At 43.9% G+C, this 17,172-nt stretch overlaps 1 protein-coding gene across 1 annotated transcript in view; it reads right to left on the bottom strand.

The window, feature by feature from the left end:
• Nucleotides 1-3,428: 3,428 nt before the first annotated feature.
• The window catches only part of RGSL1 (regulator of G protein signaling like 1), a 38,264-nt gene continuing 24,520 nt past the window's right edge, over nt 3,429-17,172 (bottom strand). The window contains exons 15-24 of the mRNA XM_087828188.1: nt 16,248-16,388; nt 15,942-16,068; nt 12,487-12,658; nt 10,594-10,732; nt 10,288-10,412; nt 7,953-8,062; nt 7,216-7,308; nt 6,099-6,165; nt 5,037-5,204; nt 3,429-3,852 (exon numbers count right to left, since the gene is read on the bottom strand). Of these exons, the coding sequence (XP_087684314.1) occupies nt 5,168-5,204; nt 6,099-6,165; nt 7,216-7,308; nt 7,953-8,062; nt 10,288-10,412; nt 10,594-10,732; nt 12,487-12,658; nt 15,942-16,068; nt 16,248-16,388 (1,011 nt within the window). The 3' untranslated portion in view covers nt 3,429-3,852; nt 5,037-5,167. The remainder of the gene's footprint in view (nt 3,853-5,036; nt 5,205-6,098; nt 6,166-7,215; nt 7,309-7,952; nt 8,063-10,287; nt 10,413-10,593; nt 10,733-12,486; nt 12,659-15,941; nt 16,069-16,247; nt 16,389-17,172) is intronic.

The raw sequence follows: 17,172 nt of genomic DNA, 5'->3' as shown, positions 1-17,172 counted from the left end.
AATTGTCAATCATTTCTGTCATTATGTCAAGCTGGCTCCCTCCTTTAATTCTTATCTAGATCTTTTTTATTACCTTTAAAGAACTAACCCCATTTAGAATTACAAAGGTATTTAGTAGATGGCTTGAATTAATATGCGAGAGAGAGCAATTCTGCACAGGCGTGTGGCCTCGCCATTCCGCCCACTTAAAGACGACAGCGGCACTCCAGGGCTCTAAAGTCACCTGCACAGGGGATATTTTTTTCTCAGTACTGCTCTGCTGCCCCCTTCTGCTCTGGGCTGGAAGTCACCTGATCCACACCCCCCCCCCCCATCCCTTCGTAGCTGATTTGCATTCAGGAGGCCCTGGTGGGCAGGCCAGTGGCCTTGAAAGCAGCTTCCTTTCCCACCCCTGGAATTACAGCCCAGGCCTTGTTGGCTGACTGGCTGGCATTTCCCTGATGCCCTTTAGAGCAACATGGAAGGTTGGTGAGTGGGAAATTTGTGAAGACTCCCTACCCCCCCCCAAAAAAAATTGGCATTATATACTGGTGTGTCTTTTATGCTGGTAGAAAAGAGCCCCCAGGGCACAGTTTATTTGCCACTGTCCTAAAACTGTGTCCCCTATTTGCTTCTCCACTCTGGTGACATTGGCATTATATACTATACTATACTATTATATTATATTATGGGAGAAACTAAATCATGGTCCCCCACGGTGAAGTTCTACTAGCCCCAAGGTAAGACTAACACCCATCCTGCCCCTCCCCCCAAGTCAGGTGTGTAATGCCCATTCACAGATGCAGCACAGATTTCAGACGTGTTCAGTGACTGGCCTGTGCTACCAGCCAATGACGAAACCAGGGTCCTTCCACACTTCAGCTAAGATTCTTGTATATTATTGGGCAAAAAGTCAATCAAAAGCAAAACAAAGCTTGTAGGGTGTTCATTTTTTTAAAATAAAAGAGGTGGGTCAAAAATAACCAGAATCAACATAAACTTGAACTTTAAGACATAAACCAATTGTTGAATAAGAGTAATAAAATTTATTATAAGAAGATTGATAGTAATGTCTTGTTAAAAGATATAATTTATATTGTTTGATAAGTAATACTACGGGAGCATCAGAAATAAAAAAGAGCTATACTCCCATTAATTTCCATATTCCATCTCAGACCTTGTTTACATGCACAGGAGAGTTTTGCATAATTGACACTCTAATGTGTTATTTCATTCTGATGCTGCTTTTTTACTTATTATATTAAAAACATATTGTAATTATTTTAAATGACTGTATAATGCTCTATCAAGTTAAGATATCAAAGATTGTTTACATGTTTCTTTTTTGGTTATTTTTAGTTTGCTTCCTCTTAGTAATATGAATAACTATCCAAGGAGCTACTTTAAGGGTATACTTCATTCTTTTATAAAAAAAAATTATGGTTGGTAGTTGAAATATGTGAGATTTGTATTTGTGTGTATATTTCATTTTAATTCATTGCTGGAAAGTTAATTTTAGAGAAAAAGAAAATAAATGCCGTCCATCGTGTAATCCTAACACTTAGAATAACTGCTGTTAAACTTCTGGTTTTTAAAGATGCATATTCATGACATAGTTACCTTAATAATCATTGGGATTTACATATATATATATATATATGTATATGTATTTATATATATGTATATAAAATTAGTAATAGTAAATAGAAAACTAGAAAAAGAACAAATTAAATCCAAAGCAAGCAGAACAATATAAATAATAAGAATCAGAGCAGAAATCAATGAAATTGAAAACAGAAAGTAAACAGAGAAAATCAATGAAACCAAAAACTGGTTCTTTGAAAAGATCCATGATATCAATAAGCCTCTAGTCAGGCTACTAAGAAAAATAGAGAGAGAACACAAGTTATTAATACCAAAAATGAAAGAGGGGACATTAGTACAGATCCTATGGACATTAAAAAGATAATAAAGGAATACTATGCATAGCTCTATGCCACAGATTTGATAACCTAGATGAAATGGACCAATTCCTTGAAAGACACAATTTTCCAGTATTCACACAAGAGAAAATAGGCAATCTAAATAGGCCTATATCTGATAAAGAAATTCAATCAACAGTTCATAACTTTCCAAAACAAATCACCAGGCCCAGATGGGTTCCCTGATGAATTCTACCAAACATTTAAGGAATGTGGTTTTCTTTTCTTACAATGTCTTTGTCTGGGTTTGGTGTTCGGGTAATTCTAGCCTCATAGAAGGAGTTAAAAGCATTCCTTCTGCTTCCATCCTCTGAAAGAGATTGTAGAGAACTGTTATGTTGGGTAGAATTCAGCAGGGAACCCATCTGGGCCTGATGAATTCTGTTTTGGAAGGTTATTAATGATTGGGGAAACCAGAAAGAGAAGAAAGGAATGAAAAGAAATCTTTGAAGCAATGATGACTGAGAATTTCCCCCAAATTAATGCTAGAAACCAAACCACAGATCCAGGAAGCTTAGAGAACACCAAGAAGAATAACTGCCACATCATACTCAAACTGCGCAACGTCAAAGATAAAGAACAGATCTTGAAAAAAGCCAGAGGAACAAAATGCCTCATCTATAGAGAAGCACAAATTGGAATTAGATTTGACTTCTCAGAAACCATGCAAGCAAGAGGAGGAGACCTGACCTCTCTACACCTCCATTAGCTCACCTGAAAACAAGCCTTACAATTCCTCTCTCTTCTGTCACATACTAAGTGCTCAATAGGGGTCACGAATATTTTAAAGCATCTGTTAGGGATCAGGGAGTCCATGTAATGACACAGTCAGAAATCTTTTTACCTCCCATTAATCACAAATACATAACTCTTCCAAATGATAACATATACATTTGGATATCAGGAATTAAATACATTTGTGGCTATCCTGGCCACTCAACCCCCCATGAATCATGTATCTTATTGGAGGAAATGCATTCAGAATTTCCCCAGGAATTAACTATTCAACTATACCCCTACTGGTTTAGCACTTTCTTCATGCTCTGGGAAGTTTAGGGAAAAGGTGGAAAGAAGGGCAGCAACTAATGTCCCTGCCCCCAACTCTGTGCCTGGTCTTGTACTGCGCACTTGGCCTATGTTATCTCTCTGGTCTCCAAACAACCCTATGAGGTAGATATTTTCATCTCCATTTCACACACAAGGGTGTTTGGACTCAGGGAGGTTAAGTAATTTGCTGATGATCACAAAGTTACTAAGGAGTGAAGATGAAATTTAACACCAACCTGCCGCATGGAAACTTGGCTCTGAAGGAAAGGCAGCAGGGCCTCCTGGCCTGGACTCTCTTGGTCAGGGGAGGGTCCATGTGTCAAAGTCTCTGAATGAGACCAACTGGCCCTTGGTTTTCACCCAGGAGGGGAAGTAAGTATTTCCGCTAATCTCTTAAATTGAAAATGACCTTTGGATCCCTCTTGGGAGCAGCATATTGTTTCCTGTGCCCTTATGTTAAAGAAGAGGACAGGAAGCCCACAGATTGTGAATGTGGACATCCTTTATTCTGGTTAATGATCTGCAGCCTTGGTTGAGGTGTAGGGGTGGGGATGGGCATCCCAAGGTGCTGCACATGAGCCACCCCCTCCTCTGTGGTGACACTTGTATCAGTTGGAGGCACTCAAAATGAGGCACAGACCTCTTTTCATACTTCTGTAGAAAGAGGGGTGATTTCATGTCATTCCCTGACACATGTATCTGAAAAGGCTCCTGAAGATGGAAGGCAGGTCTCACCCAGTCTCTCTTCGCTTGTTTTCCTCAGACTTTTTCTGTTACTCTTTAGTCTGAATGGGTTGTATGAGCTTCATAAAAAACCAGAAAGTTCTTTGAGTATCGAGAATGACTGAAACGAAAAAAATTTCATAAGGACAATCTGATATTTCTTCTTTCTTATGCTAGTCACAACGGTAATTGATTGCTGATTTGATTTTCTAGCAATTCACACTGTCTAATGACTGTGAAGTCAGGGTAACTGACTGTACAGTCAGTGCAGACATAAATCACAGGTTGTTTTCCCCACATCCCCAGCACCAAGCACAGTTCATTTACTCGTGCCTTCACTGTGTATTTATGGGGCGACTCTCATCTGCATGTCACTGTGGTCAGTGTTGAAGGTACAAAGCAAAATGGGATGTGGTCTCTGCCCCACAAAAGTACAGTCTAGTAGGTGACGCACATACACAAACAGGTGTCTCCAAAGAGGGAAAAAATATGTTGCAGAGACAGAGAGGAGACGATGAGAGGAGAGAGGAGAGAGCCAGGAGGTGTCATTGATGTGATATCTCTTATCACCAGCTGGAGAAGAAAGGGCAGGGCATTTTGACAACCGCGTTGCTGCAGGATGGAATGCGTGAGTGGGAGAGGTAAGAGATGAACCTGGAAACCTAGACTGGGTGAGCTCGTTTATGACATTCTGACTATCGTTTTACTCCTGATTTTCTTCAAAGGATAGAAAATGGGCTAGTCATTCTAAACTATGATAATATGCTAGGCCTTTAGGTCAAAATTTTTCCAGAGCCGCTTTATCTATTAATTGGCAAATGAACAGAACTCCAGGGGAAAATGATCCCTTTTGTGCATGAGAAGTTGCATAGATGGTGACCACTGAATGAGAAGCAGCAGTGGGGTGTTCTAGTCCGGACTCTGCATTTCTGCCTAGTGATCTTGGGAAAGTCACTTACCTCCTGTGTGTGTCAGTTTCTTCAGCTGCTTAAAAAGTAATGATTTCTGACATGGTTACTCACAGGGTTCTGAGATCCTAGCATTAAAAGGCTCCATCTGTCACTGCTAATAACAACAGCACCTTGCTTCCTACATACATTTGTCTCAGGATTCTTCAACAACCTGGAGTCAGGGATTCTCAAGGCCATGCGGCTGCAGAGTGAGACTAAAACCTAGGTCTCCTGGCCCCAAGAGTAGGGTGTTCTGTTACATGTCCACTGTGGAGAGGCCATCTCTGCCAGGACCGCCAGGATGGAGGTGGGGGTGCAGAGGTGATTCTGCTCACATTCTCTGCCCACATCTTACCTACTGCTGTCACCCCATTGATTTTTCGGGGGCAGATGGTGCCAGGGCATTTCATTTCTGACCAAAAAAGGCTCTGTCAGTGTCCAGAGGCTTCTGAAAAATGATGCACCTCTGTTGGAGACCTGACTCGATTATTTCTTCTCCTTTTTGACGATGGAGAATTTTTGTCTGAAGGAAGAGAGAATGGCTGGTCATCACGATGGCGATAAGGTTTTACTCTCTGCTAGTCTGTTGCTGTCATTCCCTTTAGGAATGGCAACAGGTCTAAAACCCCAAACCCTTTGCCTTCAGGATAGGGCCCCGCCCACTTATTCTCACCTTCCTCCCCAAGGGCTTGTAGCCTCTGAGGATATACAACGCCTTTCCCAGCAAAGAGCTCCAAAGTACCCGGCTCGTGTTCCAGGCACCAGCACTGGCCAGTGATACCTGGGAAGCTCCAAGCCCCCTGCCCTCCCCCCCCCGCTGGACTTGCAGCAGGTCTGAGAAGGTGGGATGGCTGCTGAGGAAACCAGGCCCACCATTCATAGAGCCTGTTGTCTGTAACCTTGACCTTCAAGCAGCTCTTTGGCGCTGGTTTCTATGGCTCACTGGGGATTCTCCCAGAGCCTTAACTTAGTATCAGCTCCACTCTGACGCCCTTACAGAAGTGAGGGTGATTCAGACCTCAACAGGCTCAAATCCTTTCTATCCTTACCGTCAATACCCTGCCAAGCAGCAGGACGGCTCCTCTTTCTTCCCCATCTCACACACCTTACCCGGGAGCGCTAGAGCGTTAGGGAGGCAGACACTAAGAGACCACCCGGGATGTTCTTCCTCCAGCAATGGTGTTCCCCTGGAAGGTGGCTCGGGGCCTTCAACCTCCTAAAGTGCCTGTCCTACTGGAGCTGTATGAGGACACCCACAGGCTTTTCTGGAAGCAGCCAGCTCAACTTCTTGGTTCTATTTGCCAAGGAGTGTCAGGAGGTGGAGGTAGGCCTCTGGGAAACCTCTCCCCCGTCTCCCCTCGTGCACTTGGACAAAGCAGCTCAGCACTGAAGAAGAGGGCTTCCGGCTCGTGCCTACCCTGGGACAGGATACAGCTGCACGGTGGAGGGCGTATATCCTAGCTGGGTCAGGTTGCTCGATGAAGCTAAAGACAAATACAGAGAAAAACTGCATCGGAACTCAGGGCACGGACCCTCCCTGGCTGCCCTCCAGCCGGGGAGGCCATCCCAGGACAGCCACCAGAGGAGCTGGGTGAGTGAAGATGAAGCAGCAATGCTCCAGGGACAGTTAGGAGATCTGGGTTGGATGCTGCAATCTTTTTTTGGCCTAGGGGATATTTCATTTGGATGCACACGTCATGATGCCAACCCCACTGATCCAGGGAAGTCAAATAAGGAGATGAGGCCAGATGAGCACCAGGAACACCAGACTTGAGGGCTGTTTGGAACCCCATGGATCATGGGCAGTGTTCCATAATGGCTTCCCCATTAAGCAATGGGGGGACATATGCAAATGGGGAGGCCGGGTAAGCGGGTATTTCAGAGAAGCAGTATCTCCAACGTGGAAGTAGAAGCTGACAATGGACAGAAAGGAAAGGTTTGTTGGAAGAAACTATGAGGAAACCAAGGCAGCTTTCGTGTTTGGGAATGGGATGAACTCCTAGTGGCTAAAGATGGGGAAGAGAAAGGATACAACATGGACCCAATATGGAAGGCTAGGACCAGAGTGTCCACTACAGGGATAAGAGGACCAGTTGCAGGAGCCTCCAGGAAGCAGGAGGCATGGGATGAAGTTCCATTTGAAGCAACAGGTGTCCTCCGTGGGAGAGGAAAGTAACAAGTGGGATGTCATCACTGTTTCTTAATAAAGATGACACATCGTGCCTGGAAATGGGGAGAGGAGCCAGCAGAAATATGGAGAAGCTTAAGCTACCTGTCTTCAAGGTATTATAAAAGACTCAAGAAGATATGATTATTCTAATGAGAGCTGGGCACAGGGCCCTGGAAAGACAGTCAGGAAACCTGCTTCTCACCCCATCCCTGCACTCACAAGCTGTGTGATCCTGAACAAATTACTTCATATTTGGGGGATTTCAGTCTCTTCCTGGTCAAGGAGACTGGCCAAGCTGGCTTAGGGTCACCCTCTCATTGAGTAGTGGACTTTTGAAATCAGCGGAATTCTAACTCCAACTCACAGTTCTGCACTGAACTTGCTATTACATCTCGCTGCTGAGGCCGCGACCATTCAACCCCTCTGAGTAGGGAGAACCTTAAGATGGCGTGGTCTCCTGGGGAGAGAAGAGGCGGAGCATTAAAAGCCTTTATAGCAACACCCAATGAAAGAAATCATTCCAAGAAAGCAAGAAAGCTCCTGTTTAACACTCCTTGGATTACAGGATGTTAATGATAGAACATTTTCCAAATCCAAATGTCTGTATCTTAGATCAGGGGTCTGAGACCATAAGAGGGAAGCAAGATTTTCAAAATACCTCAGTTCATATGGGATGACTCTCCTGGCTTAGAACCCAAGTGGCCTCACCCCTTAATTCAGGGCCTGCTGCCCTTAACTTTTCTTTAACACTGTAACATAGTTTATGGAGCTAGTTGGAGAGGAGGCTTCTTAAACAGTAGTAAAGCAGGCCACCTCCTCCATGTCCCCACCACAGAGACTGTGACCCGCGTGCCCAGAGGCGTCCTGGGAGGTAATGCTGGCGAGCTACCCATGGGGTGGTGGTTGGGGGGGCTTTTTGCCAGCACGGATAGCCACAGATAAAATATACTTTAATGCTCCTCTGAGGGCCAAGTAATGCGATGCCCATCCCACCAGCAAACACTCTCTGTGAGGTCTCCCTGTTGGTCCTTCCAGCCCTCGCTTTCCCTACTTGAGCCTTGTTTGCTAGAGAATGGGTCTGTGGGTCATGGTGCCGCTTACCTCCATTCCAAGGAGGGTACTTGTACGTAGATTTAGAAGGAGCTTTGCTGTCCTTGAACTTCTTCCCCCTGAACTGTAAGTAAGAGCGGATTGCCTTCCAGGAACAAAACCTGTGAGAAGAATGGCTTCTGGTCACAGGGAGAAAACCAGCTGTTGAGGGGACTGCGACACAGCACAGGAAAACCGGGTCGGGACCAGTCCTCACACAGAGCGGGGTCCTACAGACAAGAGGACAGCGTCTGCCGCCCCGTACTGCCTGGTTCCAGCACGGGGCCGGGATGGACAGTACTTTGGGAGTTCCTTCTGGAACCTCCAGTGAATGGAGTCTGTAAGGATCTGCCGTACCCCACCCCGGTGTGCCCCACCCTGCTGCATTGCTCCCTTGAACATCAGACTCTGAGATCCCATCTAACCCCATCTGGTGCAGACAGAACATCTGACTGGCCTCCCGTAGGTCCCAACAACCCTGGTTCCCATCCTGTCCCTTACTGAGGGCCCTGACCCTCTCACCTCATTCCTAACAGTCCTTTCCCTAGAGTAAAACCTGGGTCCTTGAAAGAACTCACTCTCATACTCACTCCAACCCGAGTACGGTCCTCCCTAGAAGCCCTCACAACGCTCTCCATGTCTTCCTTCTTAGCCCTAACCCTTTGCTATCCCCTCGCCTGTCCTGAGATCGATCCCCTTGGGGGTTTCTCTTGCCTTTCTTTTCTATTCTCCCTTGGCTCTGGTGGTCTTGACTGCTGCCCTCCTTCCTCCTCCCCTAGGGACACTCCACCCAATGACTGTTGGTTTCTCTCAATTTACTTGCTACACTGGGTCTCCCCTCCAGTCATGGACCTCCCAATATGCCAAGGATGCATTCTTTATGGGTGCCTGAGAGACCGAGAGACCTGGTTTCTAATCCACTTACCAAGTGGCACCACTTACCTAGGCAAGTCCCTTAACCACTCTGAACCTCGGTTTCCTCATCTATAAAACAGGGATAACAATACTTTGCACCACCCACCTCACAGGGTTGTTGAGTGGTTCACCTGAGATAATAGATGTGGACAGGGTTCGCATCATATAAAACTCTTCATAAGTGTAGAGGAAAGCAAGTAAAGAACCAACTGCATGAGGACTACGACTCACAGCCTCCAGAGGCTACCCTATACTTCCTAAACAGGGATGGGGGGAACTGAGCACTGACTCAAGCCAGAAGCAGCATATATTTCCAAGAGCTTTATAATCCCCTGAAAGTTTCAGGACAAATTTCTATTTAGTCGTGGTTAGCAGAAGTAGAATCAAGTCTAGACTTAAGTGCTAGGTAACAATTGGTGTTCAAAAGGCTCAACTGGTTATTTTGAACGTAGATTTTGAAAAAAAATTTCTTTCAATCCTGTACTAAATAATTTACCTTAGGGATTTTTAAAAAAAGGTTGGTGATTGGTGAGCAACCTTTACACTTCTATTTTAAGAAAGTAACTTTTTTTGTGTGGGAGAGGGAAACCTCTGAGAACTGGAATCACAATAATAATCTAAACATCCCAGCTAGCTCGGTCTGGAAACGTTTCAGCCAGTTGTCCTGTGGCCAGTATCACCCAGGGCACTGCCATTCACCAGGTGGATGGCGTGAACTGGGGCCACAGTGGACCACACATGTGAATAACCAGTTGGGAGAACATAGGTGAGTCTCTCAGCCCAAACCTTGACAGGACAGGTTAGGAACCAGTGGGCCCCGTAGCGTTTGTCCTGCAGATATTTTCTTTGTTTCACTTCCGTTTCCGGCCTTCACAATTTCCTCCCCCTGTTTTAGGTTTGAATTGGTTGCCACATTTCCTACTTTAACCTTGGGAGATATGACATAAGAACCTGAATTTCTAGCTTCTCTTGTAAATTGAAATATCTAGCAACTGTGCCGTACTGGTAATTATGGGATGTGGGCATAACAGAGCAGAACTCTCTTGGCTAACTGCCCCCTTGAGGCTCCTTAAGCATGGGGACAGTTGTGTCAGCCTTGAAAGATTGCTCCCAAGTAGCTGTGGGCCACCGTCACTCTTGGGTGAGGAACCTACGCCTAACACAATCTAACATCCTTGCTTCAAGCAAACGGAGGGAGAGCTGGGAGCCAGGCATTCTGGTCCCCAGTCTCACTTAGCCTTCCACCCCCTGAATCAGTGCTCAGTGTGAGCGTGTAAGGGAAGATGTGTAGAAGTGTAGTGCGTACGAGAATACACCATCTCGGTTCCCATGGATCAGGAAACCAGAACAGAGAGCTACAGGACGACAGAAGGCTCTCTAGAAAGTCAAAGGTGGTGTTTTCCGGACCTGGTGAGGGAGGGGAGATAGTTACCTTTTCCAGAAGTATATAATGACAGGGAAGAGAGACATGATAGCCCCGTGGAAGATGCTCCGATCAAGACGGCCGTCTGCAATGGCAGCAAGGATGGCCTCCTTCTGGGACTCAGAGATGTTCACCTGCCCGCAGAGTGGGAGCCCGTCACTGGCAGAGGCTCCAGGGAAGGCAGAAAACCTCTCTTGGTCCCCACAACCCTTAAGACAACCCCCTCCCCAGAAGGCAGACGCTTTTCCTGGGGCTGCTGGGTAAAGGACTTAGGAGGTGGCCGACAGCTTTTGGGAGGAGTGGGAGTCCCCTTACCCTCAGCTTTGGAGGGACATCCGATTGCAGGAAGAGCTTCAGGATGATGCTAATCTTGGACTTCATTAGGATCACATCATTTTCATTGTAGGCCCGGTTGACTTGTAGCACATGAGCTGAACTCACCAAATCGTTAAACCTAAAAAGAGGCAGCAAGTAGGAAATCAGCAAAGAGGAAAGCAGTGGCTAATTAGGGCAGCCAGCCCAGACCAATTGCTTGCCTAAAAAAGACAGGGCCAAATCCTGGCCAGGTTGTGACTTCATTCGGTCACGATTCATCTATGGCAAATGCTAACTGAGTGCGAACCGCGTGTCAGATAATATGCTAAGTGCTTCTCCAAGTGTATTTCTTCATCACCAACTCCCCTATTTATCCCATCCTCCCTCCCTTACCCATCCGGACCTCTGACTGCTTCGAGGGCTAAGCGCTATCTTGCTCTTTCTTTCCCCTCCTCTGCTGACCCTCTCCCAATTACTACCAGTCTTTGAAGCAACATATTCCTTTTATTAAATTATTAAATTTTTTTTACAATTGTTAAATATATATAACATAAAATTTACCAGTTTAACTTTTGAAGTGGCATTAAGTACATCCACATTGTTGTGTGATCTTTACCACCACATTCTCCAGAACTCTTTCATCTTCCCAAATTGACACTCTATACCCATTAAACACTAAGTCCCATTCCCCACCTCCCCCAGCCTCTGGCAGCCGCCACTCTACTTTCTGTCTCCTATTCTTTTAGGGACTGTGAAATATCTGTCAGTTATATCTTATCTTGATTTAAGTATCCAGGCCAGTTAAAATTTTAACAATTTAAAGCCATCCTAATAGCAGAACACCAGGTTTTCTCATATCCATTCATGTATTCAGTCAATGAACATTTTTTATTAAGTGTTTACTCTGTGCCAGGCACAGTTCCAGGAGCAGAGATTCAGCAGTGAACAAAGTAAACAAAGTTCGGTTTTCCAGGAGCTCACAAAGAAGATGCATAAGTAAATAGGTGAATAATTAAATATCCAGTAGAGGCTATGAAGACAACCAAATGGCATGATGTAATTGGGAAGGGAGCAGGCACTGAGACTCAAACAAGGAGAAAGAAAAAGACAGTTATTTGAAGCCAGCTCAGTGGGCAGGAAGGAGCAGAGTGCAGAGCCTCAGAGCTGGAGCCTGGGACAAGTGGCAAGTAATAGGAGGTGAGCTGCCAGATGCAGGTAGATAGAATTAGTAGATAGCATTATAGGGATAATATATACAAGAAAAATATGTGGACCCCCAATTAGTGGAATGGTTTTGGCTTTACATCAAAAGTTTGACAGGTGAGTGTACATTAATATGTTTTAACTTAAAAAATGTCTGCTTAATATCATGTACATACACACACACACACACAACCTTAATTATTATAATTCCTTGCTTTAACTATTGGTCCAGTCCTGGCCGAGTAGCTCAGCTGGTTATTGCGTTGTCCTTATAGGCCAAGGATGCAGATTTGATCTCTGATCAGGGCACATACAAAAAGCAACCAATAAATGCATAAATAAGTGGAACAACAAATTGCTGTTTCTCTCTCTCCCTCTCTAATCAATAATTTTTTTTAAAAAAAGAACTATTGGTCAAATGGTGCTACATAAGAGGATTTATATCATATTAATAAATAATAATACGAAAGGGTTCCACATCCTGGGTATAAGTAAGTGCATTCAATATTGGAAACTCGAGAACACTGAAGAGATCTTAGGGCCCAAAGGAAAAAATGGTGGAAAGTGATACAGTGACAGCATTCAGTGAGATTTTCAGAAATCACTGTGCCACTTACAGGCCACTCCCGTCTTTGCCAGGAGGTACTAAGCATGGAAAACCATAAGGGAAAGGCAAGATGGGAAACTTACTTCTCCATTTCAGAAAAGAAATATAAGTCATTGAGGGCAAAGTTGACAGTGACAACCCTGTGGCTAAATATACGACGCTTCATAAGGATTACATCTCCATTCTCCTCTCCACTCTTGACATTTGAGTGATGTGGGGATGGGCGTCCTGATACATTTGGTGATGCAGGGAAATCTGAAAAAGAAAGAGGAAGGAATTAACATCTAACTTGAGCAAGTCTCTCTTAAGCCTGAAGCCTTCAATCTGGGCATCACTAAAATGAAAGAAACTATGGATCCACCTTAGGGCCTACTGAAATAGTGACTCCCTGTCATTCGGCTCAGTCTTTCATTTGGACGTGAAGGACTGCTGCTGGAAAAGCCATCCGCTCAGATGGTATGACAACATACGTACCAAAAAAAAAAGATCCGCTGAGTATTGAAAGCTGTCTTCCTGGCTTTTGTCTAATAGAGATAGAAGCACACTGTAGTTATGCCAATTCCTAACATTTCTGCAGAAACAAAATATGCAGAAGTGACCTTCAAAATAGAGTGTGTGGTTCTGATGATGCTTCTTCAAGGTTTATCAGGGAAGTAGTTTAGAAGTAAACTGGGAAAGCAGCACAAAGAAAAAGACAAAACAGGGAGAGTAAAGAAAATAATTAAGAAACAGAGGGTAGGAAGCTAGAGTAGAAATAAGACAGGAATGAGTAAAGGAGAGCGCAGAAGACTCTAGAAGGTTTGGGTTGTGTCTCAGAAAACTAAGAGAGTTATTTTAGAAAGTTTCTTGACTAGGATATATTCAAAGAAATCAACTCATAAGGATTTAGGGCTGAGAAGAGAACATTTTGGGGCTGGAACTGACAGGTAGACCCTAGTTCATTACTTGGCTGGGTTTAAGAAACTGTCTAGTGGGATTCTTTTTGATGGGAGGGTAACTATAACAACAGTCAATAAATACCTAGCACCTGTTGTGTCCCAGGCACTGTGCTGGGTCCTAGGGTTACAAAGCATAAGGTCTCTCCCAACTATCTTACAGTCTCTCTTTATCTCTGAGATTTGAGTTTGAAGGGGAAAAAAGTCTGAATAATAGTGAATATTGATATGATAGTCATGGATTTTAGGAAAGAGGGTGCTAAATCCACCCAAGAAATCTGGATGCAGTGGTATGATTATAAATCTTCTCTGGTAGGGGCATGGAAGACATGATTTGTATTATTTGCCCATTTCTATAGCAAATGCTCCCACCGTGATTGATTTTAATCTATTGATGGTTTGTCAACTGACTCACAAAGTACCTAAATGTTTAACAATTGACTCTCAGTTGGGCTAAGGTCATCAGGGTGCATTTTGTGTGTGTGTGTGTGTGTGTGTGTTTTGAAAGCAAGACCCAATTATATATGCTGGATACAGGAAAAGCACTTTAAATGTAAGGCTCTAAATAGGTTATAAGGAAAGGAATGGGAAAAGTTATATATGCTAACACTAATAAAAGAGAAGTTGCAGTGGCTATTTTAATATCAGACAAAGTACATTCCAGAAAAAAGAATATCACTAAGGATGAAGAAAGTCCTTTCACAATGATAACTGAGTCAACTCACTGGAGGACATAACAATCCAGGAAAAGAGTATAGTGATGGGAAGCAGACCACTGATCCAGTAGATCTCCCATGGAGCTTTAGAAGTACCCTTGTTCTTAGGCTTATATACAATGCTGGAGATGTAGAAGGTCAAAGGACGGTGAAATTAGACTTTCTACATCCTGAGCATAAGGGGTTCAGTTGATTTTACTTAAAAGAAGAAACCAAAGAGCTAGAACTATTCTCTTTTTGAAAGTGTGTTTTTATTGTATTTCGAGAGAGAGAGAAAGGGAGTGAGAGAGAGAGAAACATCAGTGTGGGAGAGAAACATGGACCTGCTGTCTCCTACATGCCCCCTACTGGGGATTGAGCCTGAAGCCCAAGCATGTGCCAGGACAAGGAATTGAACTGGTAACCTTTCGGTGCATGGGTTGACACTCATCCAACTGAGCCATGCCAGCCAGGGCTAGAACTATTCTTTAATCCTAAATGTTTGGTTGTGAAGCAGTCCATAAAAATACATACAAAACCTTTTTGCAAGTTAGAAAATAAAAATAATAATATTAAAATTCCAATACAAAAATACACAAAGGACATAAACAGTTCAAAAAGAATACAAGTGACCAATAAATAAAGGTGCTCAAATACCACAAGGATGGTACATTGTTCTTCATCTACCAGATTGGCAGTTTTAAAAAAAAATGTATAACAGCCTGTGTTGGTGACAATGCAGCCCTTATTTTATACTGTTGGTGAGAGTTTAATTATTGCAATGGTTTTAGAGGGCTGCAATCAAACTATTTTTAACCATTTACCCATTACTTCCATTTTTTTATTTCACAGAAAGACAATTGCAAAGTATGCAAGTTTTGCAGCATTGTTTGCTAAAGTGAGATTTGGAACAACTCAAAAGTCTTCAAGAGAGAGACACGATTTGTCACTATCAATCCCTCCAGTCTCATCTCAGACACTTTTCCCATCTCATTAATCTCTAGTCCAACTGGCCTTAAATTAAAGTTCCTGAACTGCACCATCCTCTTTCCTATTTTAGGATTCTACGCAGCCCTAGAAATCACTCCCTCCTATTTTGCATGCCTAACTTGCTCATCCCTGAAAACTCAACTCCATGTCATTTTCTGGGAGAACTCTCTCCTGATTCTCCCCCATGACTAATTAGGGTCTCCCTGCAATCATCATTGGGACCACACATCACAATTATATAATAATAGCAAGAATACTGGCTAGCCCTTTTATAGCACTTACTATTGCCAGGAGTAGTTCTAAGACGCTTTATATATATTAACTCGCTTAATCCTCACTGTAACTCTCTGAGATAGGCACAATTATTTCCATTCTACAGATGAGGAAACTGAGGCACAAAGTCACTTTCACAAGGTCCTTCCGTTAGAAAGTGCCAGATTCAAACCCAGGAAATCTGGCTCCAACATCTGTGGCTCTTATTTTCTGCCTTGCCCTCAAAACTGGAGGTACCTTGAGGGCAGAGCCCATGCTGCATGTTCACTACCGTATCCCCAGCACCCTGCAAAGTGCCTGCCACATTCTCAAAAAGCGTGTTGAATGAATGAACCAAAACTATTTAATAAATCTCTACTACAAAGAAACAATGTTAAGAAAATAGTTTTGTAAAATGTGAGATCTCACACTGCTTTAGACTAGTCATTCTCCCCCCTCTGGCTCCCTGAGCAGAAGCCACTGGACTCCCATCCTCTCCAGGCTGGCCTGGGCTTGGCTTTGCACCCAGGACCTGGGCTTCTTGCTGGACCCCGGGCTGACGCAGGCAGGAATGACACAGAGCCATAGCTCTGCAGCTTCTTCTCTGGGCCAGCCCTGCTGCTGAAATCAACAGGGAAGGTGGGGAGAAGTAGAGACGTGACTTACTTTCTTTGTTGTTTATTTCCAGGTGAAGATATTCTTCAAATTCCTGGCGCATGTTGACATTGGACAAATATCTGCGGCATTTGCAAAAGCTTCTGATAAAACTCACCATTTTCGGCCAGCCTCTCTTCTGGGGAAAGAGAGAGGGGTATGACATATTCATTAGTACAGCTGCTATGCACTGAGAGTCAACTATGGGCCGGGACTTGACATTCTTTACATGCAATCCTCACAACACCTCCTTTAAAAGGAAGAATTTTAAGCTCCAGTTTAAAGCCCAGGAAACTTGGGTCAGAGAACTTGTATAACCTTCCCCAGATTAAGCAGCTGTTGAGTGGAAGATTCCGGCTTCAACCAGGCGTGTCTGGGGCCAGTGACAACGCTCTTTCTACCAGTGTCTTTCAACAGTGAAGATTTAAGATGCCGTGATTGGGACAAGAGGTGTGAGAGCTAAAAACAGGAAGAAACAGAGGACAGAGGTAAGTACGACTCACAAGAAGGGGATATGGCTCAGGCAGATTTTGAAATGTTGAAAAAATTAGGAAACGAGCAAAACCATTTCTAAGCATTAAAAAAAGGAAAAATAATTAGATGCACATGCACAAATTTATTTGGTAAGTTTCTTCACCCATTTCTTCGTGGATACCGAGTGACCCTTCTCCAGTTGGTTTACCCCTTAAGAAATTGGTGCTGAGAGCCAGAAAGCATCTTGCTGATCTAGTTTAGTTGTCTCATCCTACAGGCTGGCACCTCAGTAGAAGCATGGCTTCAGAGAGCCAATGGTGAAGTTCAAAAACCACTGGACTTAGGATCAGAAACTTTGAGTCTGGAGCCTACCTCACCCCGATTGTGTCGTTTGGGTCAACTTACTTAACCTGTGCGTCCATGTCTCCGCACGTAAGATCGAAACAACAGCCTTCATGGTTGCGGTGTGGGTTAGTGATGACATATGGAAACCCTAATACAGTGCTTAGCACAAAGTAGGCGTGTGTACATGTTGGTTTTCTGTTTATCTTTTCTTATCTAAGAGCAACGGGAAGACATGAAATTAAAACAAAGCGTCCTGGTTCTGGGTGCAGCATTCCTTCCAACGTCCTACCTGATCATTCTTGGTACCCTGACATGGAGTTAATTCATGTATGGAGGAAATAAAAAGAAGAAAGGCAAGGGAGGCCCATTTGCACCTCTGGAGTACTGGATCAATGGGCATAGGCATGATTTTCAGAAATACCTG

The sequence above is a fragment of the Miniopterus natalensis genome, chromosome 19 (genome assembly GCF_054644295.1).
Source record: "Miniopterus natalensis isolate mMinNat1 chromosome 19, mMinNat1.hap1, whole genome shotgun sequence".
Taxonomy (NCBI): Eukaryota; Metazoa; Chordata; class Mammalia; order Chiroptera; family Miniopteridae; genus Miniopterus; species Miniopterus natalensis.
The sequence above is the reverse complement of the archived record's forward strand: the minus strand, read 5'-3'. Positions and strand labels throughout refer to the sequence as shown.